This window comes from Sander vitreus, chromosome 19, assembly GCF_031162955.1.
Source record: "Sander vitreus isolate 19-12246 chromosome 19, sanVit1, whole genome shotgun sequence".
In the NCBI taxonomy this organism is placed as follows: Eukaryota; Metazoa; Chordata; class Actinopteri; order Perciformes; family Percidae; genus Sander; species Sander vitreus.
This window is the reverse complement of record NC_135873.1, coordinates 19,415,493-19,436,029: the sequence shown is the minus strand read 5'-3', so window position 1 is coordinate 19,436,029 and position 20,537 is coordinate 19,415,493. Positions and strand designations below refer to the sequence as shown.

General features: G+C 41.6%; 1 protein-coding gene across 1 annotated transcript; it reads left to right on the top strand.

Annotated features, from left to right (window-relative positions):
• The first annotated feature begins 15,099 nt into the window (after nucleotides 1–15,099).
• Nucleotides 15,100–19,976, top strand: mad2l1 (MAD2 mitotic arrest deficient-like 1 (yeast)). Its single transcript, XM_078275919.1, has 5 exons — nucleotides 15,100–15,263; nucleotides 16,502–16,648; nucleotides 18,748–18,868; nucleotides 19,262–19,365; nucleotides 19,461–19,976. The coding sequence occupies exons 1-5, from the start codon at nucleotides 15,200–15,202 to the stop codon at nucleotides 19,631–19,633; spliced, it is 609 nt and encodes a 202-aa protein (XP_078132045.1). The 5' UTR covers nucleotides 15,100–15,199; the 3' UTR covers nucleotides 19,634–19,976.
• The last annotated feature ends 561 nt before the right edge of the window (nucleotides 19,977–20,537 follow it).

Genomic DNA, 20,537 nt, shown 5'->3' with positions numbered 1-20,537 from the left:
CCTGTCCCCAGTGGAAATTATGCCTTAGACTACAGCTACATTTTCATCAGTTATAGACCCTTTGCACGTGACGTCACGCTCCACTCGCGCGAATTATGAACACCATGACGGACAGCGGCAGAGCTATGCTGTAGACAGACGACAAGCTAAACTCATAAGTTTTCGTTTGTGTTCTCACATTTACAATCTGCAGAGTAATCCTCACCAACACAAGCATGTGTATGTATTGCCTGAATTGCCTTTTGAAACTAGCTTCAAAAATTGTGGGTCTGCGGAGCTCCTACACCGGCTAGCTGACGAGCTAGCTGCAGCTAGCTTTAGACTGCTCGGTAGCTGCTGCCCATCAAGTCGTAATATCTACCAGGCAAATCTTAACATAGGCTACAGCGAATATAATCACAGATAAGAAGATGGCTAGATGTTACAATTATGTGCGATTACTACTGATCATAGACATTCCGTGATTTACTGCATGGATTAACGTGTGATAGACAATTAATGACTGCACTTCCCAGAGTTGGGATGCGTTCAGGCATCCATTAGCTAGTTGCATTGGCACACCCAGTGAACAACGGTAGGCTATGTGGGTAGCCACGACCGACCATGTCCTCTAAAAACATGGGCTACGTGTTATATAAATCTTTACTTAAGTAAAGAATAGATGTTAATACAAAATAAACCCTAGATTGATGTCTTATCTTTGCCATTATGAGGTACCTCCTCCTGCCGTTAGCATAGCATCGCATACCTGTAACCCAGCCAGCTACAAAGAACTGGTAAGCATCCAGACTTTTAAAAGCTTTGAGATCATATGGGGATACCTCGTTTACCACATAGTGGTACAGATTGTGTGGACTGAAGTCGGGCAGGCTCGGTGATTTAATGAGGTCCGTAAAAACGGAGGGAGAACGAATTAAGGGTCGGTATCCAATCCTGCTATCTCCAACTTCTCCAAATACTGCTCTTTGTGAGCACCTACCAGATGCCCTACCTCGACCGATAACGGCACGACAACTTGTTGTTCAATAGAAGAAGCCATATAAAGCCATAAATACAGTTTATTTAGTGTTATGTATTTCAAACTGATTGAAACTATGAAACTTTCCGCTCGTCTACTACTGTTTAGCCTGTGCTTCCGCTGTCCGTCATGGCGCCGTCACGTGGTCGTGGTCACGTGTTTGCAAAGGGTCTATACTTAGCATGTGAGTAAAAGGTCCATTATGTAGAGTCAGTCAGCAGTCAATCTTTTAATAAAATGTGATGTGAATATAGTGCTTATAAATTATTCATCAAAAAATATGAAAAATGTCAACCAAAAAGATTTAGACAATAGCCTAGAGGTATAGACACAAAAAATACAATTAAATCCTTAAAATCAAAACATTTTTAATTAACAATGATTGAATGTGTAACGTGATAGGAGGCATTCGTAGTGACAAACTCACAGAGAATTATCACCATACATTGCAGTTCTTCTCAGCATTTTTGAGAGAGAGAGAGAGAGAGAGAGAGAGAGAGAATCGGATTCGAACCCAGGCCACTCCAAGGACTCTCCCTACATGGAGCACGCACGCCACTGGGTGAGCTAGAGGCCGCCCCTCTATGGAGCGTTTTAGCAGCTCATTGATTGGTTTCTAGCGCCACAAACTCTCCTCTGATCAACCTGGTTTCCAGCAGCAGTCAGCTGCCCAGCACCATGCAGCAGACATACACAGTTAGAGACTAACTGGTGAACATGGTGAAGCATTAACAGACAAAGAGACACATATTGGTTCCCTCAGGAGTTGATGATGGAGACCAAAACAACACATCCAAAGACAGTGAGCACATGACTTGCATTTGTTGGGAGGCTAGAAAGATTAATCCGAATGATGGCTTATGTTGCTCCATGTTACTATAACAACGTTAAAAGTTTACAATATGTTGGATGTGGCTCAGTCTATATCGACAACTAGTCACTTCCGGGATTGTTCAGGTGCCGCCGGATGTCCCTCATTTTCATTTGCTGCAACACTTTTCCCTTCACTTCATCTGATACTAGATCAGCTTCTGCATTCACGGCTGTGTGTATGCACATACTGGATGTTTTTTGTTGTGTCACTTATTAAAGATGGCAGAGGCACTGTTGCTCTGTTGGCGTTCTAAACTCCGGTGGATTTCTAAGGACTATGGTTAGTTAACAGAGATCTGAGGAGCAGTTGCTCCTCAGATCTCTGCAGGGTAAATCCAGACAGCTAGCTAGACTATCTGTCCAATCTGAGTTTTCTCTCGCACGACTAAAACTATTTTTGAATGTACACGTTCCACCAAAACAAGTTCCTTCCTGAGACTATTTAGCAGAGGCACCGTGGCTCCGTCCACCGCTCAAGCGCCGCCCAACACAATTGTGATTGGTTTAAAGAAATGCCAATAAACGGAGAACAATTTTCTCCCATCCCAGAATGCTATGTTGACTCGTCAGACCTTCCTCCGCAGCGCTGTGGAGGAAGGTCTGGCAATGCAAAACTACAGTTGCAGTGAAAAGTCAAAATACATTTGTTTTATTTGTACAACAACATTGACTGTAGAGTGGTTTTGCACACAATGTTAAATAGCCACAAACTGTCAGTGGATGAGTTCCCTGACTGCAGATGTACTTACATTAGCCTGTGTGTATGAGTGTGTATGAGACAGCGCACACTCAGTTGTTTCACTCATTTTCTCCCAGAACCCTCTCCTTTTTGCTCATGTATTGGAAGCCTTTATCAAATAAAGCTAACTGAAGTGCGATGACTTAGAATATTCACAACACATGACAGGCAGCTTGATATTTCTTGCCTTAGCTGATTTTGTTTTAATCCAATCATATGCTTCTTTGCCTAAATTTGTGCTGCCATGACCACATTTGAACATTTATCTGCTTCTAGCCTCTACCTCTAAGACTCTACCTATACATACATATATATTTAAACAGAATTTTATGAATCCTAAAATGATTCTTTTGCTTTACTTTAACATAAGACTTAGACTTCTCAGTTGTTATTTCTTTGCCAGGCATGTTACTATCATTTACAATACCTGAAATACCAATACCTTTGTGGAAATGCAAATCAGCAATTTTTACAATAATTTCCCACTGTACTGCTCTGAAAACTGATTACAGAGGTTTTAGGGTTAAAGCTTAATAAACCACACATACTGTACTCCACAGCATCTGTTGCTACAACGGTTTCACTGGCTTATTCAGAGCTGGTTGGGACTGTTCAGCCTGGTGCATCTCAGCACTGACATTAGAGATCATGGTGTCCAGAGCCGTGGCCTGTTCCCCTGGGAAGCATCCATTTTCCCCTCCTCCTCCACTCCTGCCAGCGCTGCACAGAGACTCTGTTGTGTCGCAGCAAAACAAGTCCTGTAGTTCCAGCTCCAACATTGCAGAAAGGTGAGAGGACAGAAATACATAGAGAGCTGAATCTGGGTAAAGAGAGGAGAGTAACGTCTGCTGTTTACAGACTATGTAGTTTATATTGTAGGGCTGTCAGCATTAACGCGTTAATCGCGATGCGATTAAGGGCCGAGCATAATGTGTTAATTTTTTTTAATCGTATTAATTGCATGCTGCCATTTATTAATTTATTTTCACTTCACTCTGCTTTGCGTCGTGCCTAACTATTTTGCCGTACTTCCTCGTAACACATCCTGCTGCTGCAGGAATAGCAACGCGGATTTCGGTGCCTCATTCTGGTGGCACTGATATGCCTGAACTTCTCTCTGATGCTCTGAAACAGACGTTACAGGGAACAGAAACATCGCTGCACGTGACGCTAGTTAACACTATACTCTACAGCAGCTAACGTTAGCCTACTGCTAGCTAGTTAACACTATACTCAACAGCAGCTAACGTTAGCCTACCGCTAGCTAGTTAACACTATACTCTACAGCAGCTAACGTTAGCCTACTGCTAGCTAGTTAACACTATACTCAACAGCAGCTAACGTTAGCCTACCGCTAGCTAGTAGCTGGATTAAACACGGTTAAAATGCTGACAGCTAACGCTAAATGGTGTAAAGTTTGTCTGTATTTCACTGTAGAGGATTCCGACACCGGGATGTAACAATCTGCAGCTGCTGTTGTCGGAAAAACACAGACGGTGCGTTCAATGAAACTGGTAATTTACAGCCTCGTGGTGCATTCAATGTTGTTGTTAAATGCTCTTTTCCCATCTGGTGGTTGTTTTTGTCATTCAACAGCTATTTACTAGTGTAAATACGTTATTGTTATAGTGGTTACATTATTATTAAACATTTAATTTTGAGATATGGCCTTAATAATAAACAAGCCATTCTTTAATGTCGCCAACTGTTTAGTTCTTTTTTTTTTACTTTCTTAAAAAGTATCGGTTCAGGCACCGTTAAGGCACCGGTAGCATTTTAAAAGTACCGCTTTAGCACCGGTATCCAAACCAAACAATACACAACCCTAATATTGACTCTAGATTCAAATGTGTGACTAGATTGAATATATAATAAACAAATACAAATCTTAAAATCAAGTTCATAAAGTCATTTTCTTTACATTCATTTGATTCCCAATCAAGATCCACTGGTAAGAATGGCTTTCCATTGTTAATATGTACTTAAAAACTGTTCTGAAATGCAAAATAATAGAATTTTAATCATGTGATAAAACATGTTTGTTTTAATCGCGATTAAGAAAATTGAATCGTTTGACAGCCCTACTATATTGACAACGTTTCATTTCCAGGATTGTTCAGGTGCCGCCAGAAATTCCGCCAAATGTCCCTCATTTTTGCGGCCGGATGTCCGTCCCCTTCCTCTGTCTCTGTGTTGGCGTTCTAACCTCTGGTGGATTTGTGAGGACTATGGTTAACTGCTCCTCAGATCTCTGCAGGGTAAATCCAGACAGCTAGCTAGACTATCTGTCCAATCGGAGTTTTCTGTTGCACGACTAAAACTACTTTTGAACGTACACATGTTCCACCAAAACAAGTTCTTTCCTGAGACTATTTAGCAGAGGCACTGTGGCTCCGTCTGGAGCTTAACACCGCCCAAGACGATTGTGATTGGTTTAAAGAAATGCCAATAAACCAGAGCATGTTTTTCTCCCATCCCGGGAATACTGTGTGGACTAGCTAGACCTTCCTTCACAGCGCTGTGGAGGAAGGTCTGTGGTCTTTGGTTGTGCTCAAGATTTCTTACCGTTTTTTCCCTGCCCCTGTTGGTCATGAGGGAATGTTAGGTCTCTGTAAATAAAAGAGTATGATTATTTAAAAAGTTTCATAAGATAACTTCTGTTGGGATTTGGCGCTATATAAATACAAATTGCCTTGACTTGAATACAAAACAAATGGAATAATACAGAATGAAAAAAACAGTGGGTTGAGGAAATCAAAATTAAGGTCAACATCTGTATTTATCTGTCTATATGTCTACATGCCTTATATGTCTCTGTCAATTTGCGTGGCTGGCTGATGGTCTAAATGTGGGGGTGCAAGGTTAGGGGGGGCGGTGATTACATCTCCCCTCTTTTTAATAACGTCCCAACCAACCTCACACAATGGATGTCCACAGTGCACCCGCTGAGCTATTTTTAGCCAGCCAAGTGCATGCTGGTCCAGGTTTGATGTGTGTGTGTGTGTGTGTGTGTGTGTGTGTGTGTGTGTGTGTGTGTGTGTGTGTGTGTGTGTGTGTGTGTGTGTGTGTGTGTGTGTGTGTGTGTGTGTGTGTGTGTGTGTGTGTGTGTGTGTGTGTGTGTGTGTGTGTGTGTGTGTGTGTGTGTGTGTGTGTGTGTGTGTGTGTGTGTGTGTGTGTGTGTGTGTGTGTGTGTGTGTGTGTGTGTGTGTGTGTGTGTGTGTGTGTGTGTGTGTGTGTGTCGGCCAGCCAGGTTAACCTGACACAAACAAATGAGCAGTGGTTCTGCGCAGCACACTGACTTTCTTTCACCATACATTAACTGTGTTGAAAAGAGCTTTTTCACCGTTGCACACTCGTGCTCATTGGATCCACGACGCTGCAATGATAACATGGCTGTGTGTGGGTGTGGGGGGGGGGTGGGGACATTAGTCTGACATATCACTGAAAACACACACAGCACTGGATGTGAACAAACACATGTAGACACATGGAAAGTTGTCTTTATATCAATAATAAAATACATGTTCTGTGTTTCTTGTGGTTTATTTTGCCAAGAATAAACTTAACTAAAGAAGACTCTGGATACTCTGGCAATTTTGAATCGATTTAATGATGGGAAACTTTCAAAATCCATCAATTCAAAGTAAATGTAGATCTCCATACATAACATAATTAGATCTTAAGCTAGTTGATTGATATTGAGCAGCTCAGCAGCAAACAGTAGACAGACACAGCAAGAGACTAGCTGGAGAACACAGTGAAGGATTTTGCCACTAAAGATCGAGCTATTTTTCTCAGGAGTTGGTGGAGACCCAACCAAAGCTAAAAGGAGAGAGAATATCAGACTCACATTTACCTGATGGACACAAACAAATAAGTAGGAATGGGAGCCTGCTGATGTCCCCACAGGTGCGAGTGATCCCAGCAGTGATTTCCGGGGAGGTGAAACTATTTTGATCAGAACCGCAAATAAATTTGCAATATTACACTTTCAAATAAACTTGATTTGATTTAAAGCTTTAGTGCGTAACTTTTTCATAATAATGAACGTCCGTTACATTCGAGTCATTGCCAAATGAGTTGCTACAAAGCTAATTAAGACTCTACACAACTCTCTCTGTATTTCTCAGTATGACTATGTTCAGAAGATTGTGGCGTCCGGTGACCTTCCTTAAAGGGGTGATAGAATGATTATATAGGGTATTTCACACTGTTCCTTAAGGTCTCCTAATAGGTTATGTAACATTGGTTGGGCTGAAAATGGCCCCAGTGCTATTCTATGGGCCCTTAACTACCCTGTGAATATGGCCCTATTTGGAACAAGAGCTTTTCTTCCATATATGGTATGCTCATGAATATTTAGATGAGCTGCACGCTGATTGGTTGAGCGAATCACATACACATACATTGGAGACGAGACAGCAGGTCTCATATTTCAGACACTGCAACATTATACATTGTTTGTCTGCTAGTTCGTTATTAAATTCACTTCTGAGACTTTTTTATGCGAGAAATCAACTATATAAAGCTCAAATATGGGCTGTTTTACGAAAATTGATGGCTGATTGCAAATTTGGTAAGACGTGTCAGACTTTAGGAGCTCCACACAGTCTGACGAGAAAGCAGCAACCTGCTGGGCTTCATACCCACGGTAAAGTCACCATTTCTGGGTTACTGGACTACTAATAACGTATATTTACAGTTTGAATTTCGTCACGGCATGTATATCACAGCTACCCTAAGGTCTTACAAAACTAACACTTTTGCCCGATTTCAATTTAAGGCATTTTTGTGAATTTGAGGGGTCTCGTTAGGAGGAGCGGCTAGCTAGGCTATGTGTCCCATTCAATCCTATGGGAAAAGATTGCCGCTACACTTTTGGCATAACTATAGTATATTTACACCTTGAATTTCGTCACGGCATGTATATCACAGCTACCCTAAGGTCTTACAAAGCTTAGCTAACACTTTTGTCCGATTTCAATTTAATCTCTCTCGTTAGGAGGAGGCAATCTAGCTCTCATTGATAGAGCTCCATCCAGCTCACTCGCGGACAAGAGGCGTTTATTTCCCCGATCGTTTGTTTAAATAACTCAACACACATATCCATTATAAGATTAACTGGAACCTGTGAGATTGCGGGCGTAACAAGCTCGCTGACCGTGTTCTCACTCACACACACCGGCCATTTAGCAGGAAGAGGGGAGCTGCAGGCCGTGACGGAGCTCCATCTAGCTCACAGCGGGCCAGGGTCTGTGAAGGAGGACAGGCCGGGCGGCGAGGCAGCAACCCAGGCAGCACCGGCCGCTGAATTCCGACACACAGTAATGGGTTAATTCTTCTGTCGGCAGCTAATGCTAAAAATGTGTGCAGTTGTGGAACCAGATGTTGAGCATTATGTCCAGTGATGTAGTGGTAAAAACTGGGGACAAACTTAAATATGCCTCTGTAGTCATCCTCACACTGTCAAAACCTTAAACAATAAGCCACATGACAATTAATATGACAGCTATTTACTTTGACATTTTTCAATACATGATGTAATCGATTTCTGTTAAGGGCCACATTTAGCTGTCTGAAGCTCGGCCACAGAAACATCACTTCGTGTTGCACCAAAGCTGCTATTAAATAAAGGCAGCGCAATTCGAGATACACTGATCCTCATGCAGGCAGTGTGGCTAAACCGAGCCAGCTGAAAGTGTTTTTGTGAGTATGTGTTTGTGTGCCCCACGTGATTGCATCAGCACTGCGGGGATGGAAGAAGGACAGATGTGCCAGATGAGCTGAAAAACTCTGTTCTCCAAAGTCCCGAGCCCCTGCCCCTGCCCCTTCCTTCTGTTACTCCCCCCTTCGTCCGTCCATTGGCCCTTCTCTGTCCATCCGTCCATAACCTCAGAGCTCAGCAGATGTGTTTGTCATGAAACATTTATCGGGGTCGTCAACAGAAACAAATGCTGCATGCGTAAATCAGTTTTGTTAGCCCCAGGAAGGTGCACACATAAAAGTATGACCATGCATGGGAAATATGACTACCAGGGCTGGTGGAAAAGTCCTCCAACGCCAAGATGTACAAATGAATAGCTCCATTCGGAGAGAGAGAAGGAGATCTAAAGAGGGAAATATTCCTACAAAAGAAAGGAGATTCTCCTGCAAAAAACGACAACAAATATACAATAAGACAATAAGAAAGATGAGCGAGTAAAGAAACAGTAAATGAAGTATCACCCTCTCGCTGCAGTAGACCACAAGGCCCTTGATATTATACCTTTGAGACTTTTAAATAACTTTTTTCCACAATTAAAAATGCACATAAACAAAGGTGGATGGAAACTCACTTCATGACAGTAGGCTTTTCATGCCTTTGAGTGTGGCCTTTCTGAATATTCACAAAAACTGTCACTTTGAGATCGCTTTCAAATCACTTTGAGATGGCACGTTAAAGCATACTGAACCCTGACTTTCTATCTTTTTGCTCATTTGGTCCGTGGATAGAAGAACAGTGCACACACACACACACACACACTCTCGTACACACATGTAGAATAAATGACAGCTGTCCGATGAATCTGCAAGGTCTCGGCATTCCGTTACCAAAAGAGAGCAGGAAAGGCCAGGTCAAGACACAACGTGGCTGAGGACAAGTGGATCTGGAACCTTGCAGTGTAGGGATCATGTTGCGGGGAGGGGGGGGTAGAAAAGTCTTAGAGCAAATGTTCAATAGACAAATAGTGTCTTCTGCACCAACACTGATTATATTGTTAATGTATAAATATGTATGGTTGAAAACAATACTTGCTACATTAGGCAAGATTTGTAGGCTCTAAAGAAAATCACCATTTATATCAGCCTCAGTTGGACCAAATATTGTCTGTATTGGCCAAATTTAAAGTCTACATTATTTCCCTGGTCACATTCTTGTATTGTGTCAGTGTTTGTTATTCACTCTGATCCTCCATGCTAATGCTTGCATTATAGTGAATAATACTGGGTTCTGCAAAAATTCAGCGTGTACCTGAACATTTTCTAAAAAAACTAAACCTAGCCATGGTAAATTAATGGTAATGTTAACACTTTACTTGAAGATATCTACATAAGAGTGACATGACAGTGTCACAGTCATGACACATTAACCCTAACCCTAACTCTCTTCTTCTTTTAACCTGCTTTTAATATCTGGCCTTCTTTTAAACAGCTTTTATATAACCGAACCCAGCTTTTTAAGGAGGTTTTTAAGTGTTTTATTCACACCAGTGGTCCCCTTGTGCCTGTGCCCCTCGCAGCCTGGGCGTTGTGTTTTAACCCAAACCTAACCATGAATTGTCATGACAAAAACCAAATGACACTTTAAAAGAAGTGTTATGTCATAAACGTTTATGACTTGTTTATAATGTTTATGACACGTTCATGACAGTGTCATGTCACGCTTATGTAGATACCTTCAAGTAAAGTGTAACCTGTTTAATTAATAACAACCTTTAAAGCAACACTAGGTAACTTTTCCCACTTCGGTCCCCCTACAGGTTGGAAGCGGAATTGTCCATTACATTACATTATGCAAGTTTGCCAGATCAGGTAGTGGATCTGTAGTTCGGATGAACTGGACAATGTAATGTAATGGACAATTCCGCTTCCAACCTGTAGGGGGACCATAGCGGGAAAAGTTACATAGTGTTGCTTTAACTTGGTTATTTAAGGTTAGAATGATGAATCCCTACCATCTTGATTCCTTCTAGGACCCCGGTGCAGGAAGAATACACCGTGATATATTTTCCATAACCACAATCTTTCCCTTACCGTAAAGGTCCCATATCATACCTCATTTTCAGGTTTATACTTCTATTTTGGGTTTCTACTAGAACATGTTTACATGGTTTAATGTCCAAAAACTAATAGTTTTTCTCATACCGTCTGTCTGAATATACCTATTCACCCTTTGTCTAAAAAGCGCCTGTCTTTTTAAACTCTCATCCCAGAAAAAGCATGCTGTTCTCTGATTGGTCAGCATATCAGAGTCTTCTGCATCTATGCCTTTGGAGTCTCTGCACTGTAGCGGCACTTTCTACCTATATATAGTATAGTTGTGACATCACAACAGTACAGGGAGTCCTGACGACTTGTTTAAAGGCACAGTTTCTGAATAAGGGCTGTGGGCATTTCTCTGTGGATTGAGCTTTTCGATACTTTCACAGTATTTATATAGCACCTCAACCTGTTTTATTAAAAAAAAGACATGGAAATCTCACGTTTTACAATATGGGACCTTTAATTATACAATAGTAATATCACAGATATTGTACAAAGAAAGAATTTTAAATAACATTGGCAATTAATCTTAAAAACATTGGCATGAATGTAATCTAGGGTTTTGCAGAATTGTGCAATATCACATTCTTGTATGGTTGTGCTGTCAGTGTTGGTGGTCTCTCTATCTGGCTTTGTTGTGCTTTTATCAGGTCTCCTTTTCTGAAAAGTTATCTGTGCTCGATGGGTCAAAATACATTTTGTGATCCCACAGATGTTAACTTCCTGCCCACAATGATAAAATGTTTGCCTGGGGCGAAACCAACATTTAGATCTAATATTTCCTTTGCCTTGACCGGCCATAACAATTGTAGCATTCTTTGAAAATGTGGAAGTTAAAAGTTGGTTTCACGCAGGGCAAACATTTTTTATCATTCTAGGCAGCTACTTAATAGTTAGCAGTATGCTAACGTTAGATTGTAGTGGAACGAAGCAGCACTTTCTACCATCAAAAAATCAAAGATAAAGGCTTCTAAACCAAACACTACCCAATCGGACATGTTTCAGCAGGAATGTGACAAGGAATAGGGTTGAATTTAACAACATTGGCAGCCAAGATGACATCTTTTACTGCCGTTAGCATGTAGCTACTATAGTTAGCAGTGGATAATAGAATATAGCAGCAATTTCTACAGTCAAAATTGCAGATAAAGGCTTTTAAACCAAATAATACATAACCAATAATGTTTCAGGAGTAATGTGACCCGGAATTGGGGAGAATTTAACCACAAGGGCAGCCAAAATGACATATTTTACTGCAGTTAGCATGTAGCTACATGTGACAATGTTAAACACTCCAGTCCTGCCTGTCTTGAGCAGATGACCACTCATAGAAGGCCGGCTTGGAGTTGCGTAACACTCAGTCGAGAGTAGAAAAAAACGGAGCGTTCGAAACAGTTGGAAATCTGAACGTTTTAGCTCACTGGGATTTCGCTGAACTACCTCATTATCAGAGGTAAATTGAAAATTCAATATTATTACATTGTAGATATGACAGAAAATACGGAAAATGATAATATGTCTCCTTTAACTGAGTCTTGGGATTGCTATTATTTAAAAAATGCATAGTGCAGCTTTAAGACCAAATCACTGTCCTTGCAGAAAACAATAACACGTGTGTGCTGTTTGTTACTGTAATGCTATAGTTTGCAGTCATTTTGTGGACATCCGGACATGTTCAGGGTGGAGTTATTACATTGGGATATAGTGCAGGTGGCTTGACAATGACTGAGTAACTGTATGTGCTCTCATCCCTCCCACCATCAATTAGACTGTGTTTATTCTTCAGGGCTATGTCTCTGTGGTTGGGGCCTGCATGTTTAGATAGGGCCGTAGGCCGTCATATAAACTCACTAGTAAAAGGAAGGAACTATGGGTCTTCATGAGACAAACACAAGCAGGGACTTTACAAGGAGAGTCTTTTTATAGGTTCAAACTGATGAACTTGTGGTGCTTACAATAAATACACATGTTGAAAGCAATGTCTCTACTTTGGCAGGAAGGTTTTAATGAAAGACAAAATAACTAAATAATTTGTTCATCAAGATGACACAAACTGGTGTAACCATCTGTCACTAGACAGAAACACACTTACAGTCAAAGGAAAGGTCATATCTTTAACAACAACATCCTGAATACAGTTTGTGCGTTCGTGAGTGTGTGCGTGCGTGCGTGTGTACACAATATGCTCACATTTGGTTTATGTACCTACAAAAATGCAGGAATGTGTGTGTGTGCTTGCGTGTGAATAAGACATGAAAAGTCCTTTGCAGAGCTCCAGCTGTTGCATAGGAGCGCCAGATCCAGCCAGCTGAGTGATGACACCCATCACTGCAGCTCCAAGTAGGACAAACACAGCACCTACAGGACAGGAATGTGTGGCAAACACCTCACTGCACTGTAAAGAGACATAACTCAATCATATTCTGTGCTGTCGATAGGAACTTAGCAGTGACACAGACACACACCTTCCCAAGCTATGAGTGCTGATTGAAGAAGTCTTTTGCACGTTATAGTGTGAGAGGAGAGCCAAATATGCATATGAAGCCAATATCTCTCTTGGAAACTGCTGGACCAGCTGACAAGTCTGCACACATTTAGTATACTGGAGTATTCACAGAGGCAGAACTAATATCAGACCCAGAATCCAATGAGCTGTATTATGAGAGTGTCAGTGGTGGAGCCTCTTAAACACACTTGAGATTTCATGAGAAGCAAATTCTTTGTTTGCACTTTGGACTGGTGTCTCCTCACTTTGAAACATACACCCTTGCATGTAAGTATATAAACTTTATGTGCATTTTTTTTTCATTGCTAATATCAGGCCTGGTATTTCATTATGAGGATGAGGACGTTGTCAATGTTTTAAGGGCACAAAGACCAGATACCAGGCCATCAAATAAAACAATGATTATGAGTCCATGGAAATAAGGAACTTAACTTAAGGGTAACATTAAGTTTCATAGCATTAATGTTACAAACATTTGGCTATAATACCCATTAAGCACGTAACACTTGGTGAATGGTTATGTGTGCAGCATTCCACTTGATGTTGCCCAATAAGAAATCAAAATCTCAAAAAAAGACACTCGTGTCTAAAAACCACAGAGGAGAAAATGGCTAAATCAGCTGGGGCAGTGCAGGCGGGGCATCAAGGCCACTGTGGCCATAAGGCATATCATATTTTGAGGGGCATAAGGCCAAGACCTTCATGGCTCCCATGAAATTCTGACCCTGTTAATATGCAATTTAAAATGTACGAGTTGTACTGAAGGATTTAGCTGACTCACAACAGATTCACAAATATGGGATGTCTGGACGTGGATTTAACGGAATGGTTTAAAGCTTTACTGCGTAGCTTTTTGATATTAATAAACGTCCATTACATTCATGCCATTGTCAAATGAGTTGATACCAAGCTAATTAAGACTATCAGCTCCACCAAAGGCTTGTATCATGTGGACGCACCGACAGAATTATTGTCATTACTCAGAATTCCTCATGGGGAAGACAGAAACTACGCACTATAGCTTTAAGGAATGGCATGGCAGGTCCAGGGCAGGTCACAACTGCAGTGACTTGTGGTGCTGTGTGTTAACGTCTTGCCACTTTGCACCATCCAAACAACAATTCGATTTTCTGGGATGGGCGTCAGTCTGTCCGAATAGCATCTGTTCTTTTTGGTTCTAAGCTCCATCTTGAAACTCCTATCGTGAGCTGGCACAGCTCCTTCTCCTTCTCTGTGGGCATTTTGTGAGCCTTCCAGCAACCATTTTCACGTCTTTGCATTCAATATGGATCAGGAAGAGTTTAGGCCCAGATTTAGCTCACACACTGAAGCCATAAAGGCCAGCCTTCCCCAAAAAACTCACCCTGCAACAACTTCAGCACAGTCATTTCATTGCAGGTTTCCATGTGTCCTGCAAGAAATGACTTGAAGTTGTGACATTCATTTCTGTGAAGTCATCTCATTACTCATCCAATTAAATCAATAAGTTGCACAAACACTTTCAGTTGTTTTTGTTCAAGCTTTCGACAAAATATGGAGAAATGAAAGAAAATGTAGGCTTTCTGTGATAAACAGTGGTGAAAACAAATGTGTCAAATTTGAAATGTCAGCAAACCCTATACAATACTGGGAAGTGAACTAAGTACTCACCTGTATTTGGCTGAATGGCTACTGTAGCTACTGTACTGTACTGTACTGTACTGTACTTTTTGGGCTACTTTCACCACCTCAGTTGAGCATTCTACTTATTTGTTAATATATGTGAAAGCTTTGTTTTGCTGTGGAAGAGGGCAGTACATCAGTTTAGACCCTGGAGCACAGCTGCCTACATACACTGGGGACTTTGCTACCTACCTGTGTAAAAACTGAAACCAACCTGTCATTTCTTTCTTCATTCTAATCTTATTTGTCTTATCTTATGGGATATCTCAGAATTTTATTCGCCAACTTGAGCTCCTCTCGCTCATAAGAATAGTATAATAAGGGGCTCATAGGATATTCAACAAAAGAATGTAAAGTCATAACATATATGCACATTTTCTGGGTGACACCGGGCATAACGTTGAGTTATAATGCACTGCCATCTAGTGCAAAGAAAATGTAAGCGTTATTTGACACGTCATCAACAGTGCGCCGAAATCGTTCACACATGCGCAAAAGTGTGGACCTAACAAATTTCAAACTGGACGGCGGGTAGTTGAAGCCTAGACCGAGAAAAACAAAGGTTCATTGTCACGAATATAGCCAAAAGTGTAAGAAAATGACTAGCACGTTGAAGGGGATTACTCTTAAGGGAAGCGCTGAGCTAGTAGCCGAATTCTTCTGTAAGTATTTATATTTGTGGTTGTTTTCAGCTCGTTTTGAGAGCTTTCGACACGCAGACACGCAGTGCTAAATATGCTAACGTTACTGGCCTGCGTGTAGTTCAGTCCACACAGCACGGCAATCGGAGCTCCATTAAAATATCTGAAAACGGAGTTTGGAGCTCCACTCTTCATTTGAGCACACAACCAACCAAACTCAATTAGTTGTATTCATTTTTTAAATGTGAATGCTAGAACGTGTGTCCGGACTTTACTTAGCTTACGTTACGTTACGGTGAAAATGTCGAGCGTAACAAACGTAACGTTACCGTCATCTTAACAGATAAGGGCAATTTGGGTTTTTGCAGTAGCACATAGACCTTATTATTCTTATGATACACACATCCATGACTCAGACAGACAGAGATCCATAAGTACAGACATATAGATAAAGTAAAAAAAAAAAAAAAAAAAAGAGTTAACGTTACAATAGGAAACTAGCTAGCTATACAGGAGAAAGACTTCCGTTTACAGTTAAAAGTGTGTTATGTTAACGTTACTTGCGGTTTGGGGTACTTGTAACGTGATGCCAAATTCACCAGAGACTAACGTTAACTTTTCGAGAGGGACGTTGGTCGCCGTTTTAACGTTAGCATGGCAGCATTTCTACATAACGTTAACGTTAGTCGGTTTATGGACGAGCTTCGCACTGTAGGCTTACTGTTTCCGATGCTTCATTGAAAAGCAGAGCCGCTGCAGCGGTAACAATGCCATGTGTTTCGAATCACAAGGCTAAATTAACTAACACTTTCAAAGTGGAAACAGTATGACAACGGAAATATGGTACCGTGCATAACTTGACATATGCACATTTATCTGTATGCGTTATCTATTCCTACTCGTCTAGACCTGTATAGACCTGAAATTCAACAAGGTTGTTGCATATTTTCCTCATATCGTGCAGCTCTAGTTTTAATTGTTTGTGAATTCATCGTACAGTATATGTCCATTCATTCCAATACATTTCATAGATTTTCACATAGCATATTTAGGCGCTATTTATAGCCTATTTTAATGTACTTTTAATCAACCCAATGCCTTTTTATACCTCTGTCATACTTTTGATACTTGCCTGTGTTGTCATGTTAGCAGATTTCTACTTTGAATCCTGTTTAACCGAGCAGCTTGGCTGTCTCACTTATTATGACTACCCAGTTTTCGTCTGTCTGAGCAAATTTGCTTCCCTCTTTCCACCACAGCATTTGGCATCAACAGCATCCTGTACCAGCGGGGCATATATCCTCCAGAGACATTCAGCAGGGTCACCAATTATGACATGAGCCTTCAACTTACCACTGATCCCAAACTGAAGAACTACCTGACCAATGTGGTGTCTCAACTCAAAGGTAGCCTCGGCCGAGTGCTTCTCTATACCTTGAATGATTCACATTTTGGCTTTCTGCAGCCTTTTTCCCAGGATGACTTTCACTAAAGTACGCAACCTAACAATGGGAGAAGTGAACTCTGTAAGAAGAGCCTCATGTTGTCGGTTCACTTTTAAAGAGACAATCGTAATGCGGAAATATTACAAATCGGGGTTTTCCCTGCCATAATAAGGTTTCGGAGCAGTACCTAAGCCAAATGAATGCAACTGAAAGACTTTTCTCCGACCTAATGATTGTAGACGGACTTCTTTAGGACGTTTAGTTTTTCAAGCCTTTCGAGTGTTATTTATTTATTATCTGCTCTAGGTTTGCCAACGTTTTAGACACAGATATGGTGATAATACCGGGCCAAAATTATGTTAAAAAGAGACGCAAAACTGCCACAAAGCGACACAGACTACAAAAAATACGCCAAATGACCACAGAGAGACAAAACGACTCCAAAGAAAACTAAAAAATGACCAAAAAGAGACGCAACGCGACTACAAAGAGACACAAAATGTACCGGGAAATTGCTTTTGTTTTATTGAAAAACGTCACATTTTCTTGAGGAAGGAGGCCTAAACGATACCCAGTCCTACAAATAACAGCGCTAGGCTATACCATGATTGAATTTGCCACATAGCGCTAGCTACAGTCGCTGTATGGGTTATGTTAGTCGGTGCATCTAACGCTAAGTTAGCTAGCTAGTGCACCCCGCTACCTCCGGCTCTCTCCCCGACGCTACGAGACTTCGCCATTTATTTACTCAATTAGCCTCCAGTTAGCAACTCAAATGCAGCCAGCACAACACCGGGCGGCCAGCGGCAGGAACAGAACGTTTGCTGATCTGGAGGGAAGTCGGGCCGGTCAGGAATCGGACCCCCTGCACTGGGGGGTTCCATCTGGCTTCAAAACAATTCTCGATTAATTGTTGGTCTAGTGTCTAGAAAACCCAGTTTATTTAGTGCCCAAGGTCATGTCTTCAAATAGCTTGTTTTGTCTGATCAGTCCCAACCTGTAAAATAAGAAATGATTAAGGAAAAAGCAACAAATTCTCACTAGATTAACCTATTAAAAATGTATTTTTCGCTCAGTTCTTTTTACATTACTAATTAGCATAATACATTTAAAAGAACAGGAAGCTGACTAATACACCACTCTGAGAATGTAGGCAAACTGGAGTCTTCCTTAGTCTCCGAGTTGTTCCAAGTTGACTGATGATAAATGCATCTATGTATACTAGGGGTGGAATGGTACATGTATTCGTATTGAACGGTCAGTCCATGAATTTACACGGTATAAAAATAAATAAAACTTGCGTGCAAATTAATTAATTAATGTAATGCGGAACTACTGTTAGACACGCGGTTCTTTAGGGACACCTAATCTGTAGCCCTGCCTTAGCTCTGAAGCTCCCGAGCTCCGCCTACATGTGGAGTCAGTCGGTCCAGTGAGTCCACACGAAGCAAACTAGTCCCTTCCACATACAACCAAACACGGACGTAGCTGTATCCCTTCTCGCCTCAACCACAAATGGCCTCCAGGCCCGTTTGCTTCGCTGTTTGCTCCGGTATTAGCTGTTAGCTCCGCCGTTAGCTGTTAGCTTCGCCGTTAGCGTGTGAAGCTAACACCAAAACTCGTCAACTGCTCTGTGTAACCGAAGCTGCTCTTTTAACACCCCTGCTCTGTGCATTCACACATGAGAGCAGCGCTGGTCTCCCATATCACACTACTAGCTGACTACTACTTCCAGATGGAGTCTGGAGATGATGCAGGGTACTTATTGTTTACATCTTACTTTATACACTTCAAGCTGTTAAAGCTAGCTCAGTGGACAGCCTGAGACATGCACAATAAAAAAAATTGCCTTCTGCATTTTTGTTTTGCTTTTCCCTCCATTGTACCGAACCGTGATGTCTGAACCGAGGTATGAACCGAACCGTGACTTCTGTGTACCGTTCACCCCTAACGTATACAGGGTTGTATTGTATTAGGTCCTATTCAGACTACAGTATTCAGTCTCAGGGTGCACCCTCACAATAATAAGTCAGTAAATGTGTGTGTTCTCTGTGTTGCAGAGTGGCTGTTTGAGTGCACTGTGCAGAAGCTGGTGTTGGTGATCACATGTCTGGAGACCAACGAGGTGCTGGAGAGATGGCAGTTCGACATCGAGTGTGACAAATCAGCCAAGGAGAGCAGGTCAGCTCCTCTTCACTTGTCCCTGAACAGTCTCAGTTACAATAGTTCATTTAGCAGCATTCTTTCAAATAGTTTAATAGGTTTTTCAGACTGGGGGGGGGGATGCAACGCTGGCGAGCAGCGTGTAGTTACATTTTTGAGAGGTGCACGTCAGGCTAAGGTGTAGGTTTGGTTTCTCCACGTAGCTGCATACGTAGCCACGGCATCGATTTAACGCAGAAGCATGAATCGGCCTTTAGTTCAAACTTGAGCAGCTGACTAGTAACATCAATAACATTTTTTACCACTGTACACTTGTTGATGGCGGCCATGATGAGCTGACACTGCCTCACCTCAGTGTATGTACACAGTGCTTTAGATCATGCATGTTAACTCAGTTCTCTTGTGACCCAGTGCTCCCAGAGAGAAGTCCATTAAGACCATCCAGGATGAGATCCGCTCAGTTATCAGACAGATAACGGCCACCGTTACTTTCCTGCCACTGCTGGAGACGCCATGTGAGTAACAAGACCCTTTTCTACCAACAAACTGTTTGTCTCGGGTCACTTCTGGATAATGGGCAGTTGACTCATCCTTTGCCTCCCCCCTCCAGGTGCATTTGACCTCCTTGTCTACACAGACAAAGACCTGGTAGTTCCTGATAAGTGGGAGGAGTCCGGGCCGCAGATCATCGACCAATCAGAGGAGGTGCGTTTACGCTCCTTCACCACCTCCATCCACAAGGTGAACAGCATGGTGGCGTACAAGAAGACAGACGCAGTTTAGATGTAAACCATGCCCCCCCCCACCCCCTTCACTCTATGAGCTGTATATACAACCAAGCGCTGCCCCTTTATAGAGTAGGTTTTACAGTGCCCTGTCCTACCTCACTGTCTGCATCTCTGTCCAGTATTCTGATCGTCACTTGTCTTTTTGACAACGATGTGACAGCAACCTGCGCTGTCTACACTGATGTAAATATTTCTCATAAGCAGTGACTTGTCTATTAGAACAACTGCTTTCTTTAGTATTTTTCCCCTTTCTCTCAAGTTGTCAACCTCTGTTTTAGAAGCTAGTGGTTTATATGTTAAACTTTTATAAAATGTCATAAATAAATGTCTTTCACTAAGTTTGTTTTTGTGGTTTAACTGCTTTTGACCAGAAGGTGGCAGTACAACATAGTCACTGGTTGGCTGCACATCATTCTGTGGGTTTGTCGTGTGTACACAGTATGTCAAGTTATAGAACAATACAGGACACAGAAAATAAGCATTATTCTTCAATGGGACATAGCATTTACTTGGCTAACAGTGTTCAGTGACAGTTGTGTGTTTGTATATATAATACACCTTTCTCATAACGGACCATATCAGAATATTACATTTTCTCACCTGCAGTAGACGCTGGTGTAATGTCCTCATGTACGTGCAACAGAACGGTTTGCACTGGGTTCTGAAACAACCCAGAGACTGAAGCAGTAAGCACATAGTTTAGTTTTCTGAAGAAGCACAGAGCTTAGGCAGCAGGCACATGTACTACAGTGATAGGGTTTCCGTGGGCTCTTAAAAAGTCTAAAATTTCAAAATGTTAGGCCTTTATAAAGTCTTACATTTGCTGAAGTATTGTTCTAGGTCTCATCATTTCTTAATTTTCCTATCCATGTAACGCTACCTGTAATGCTCATTGAAAT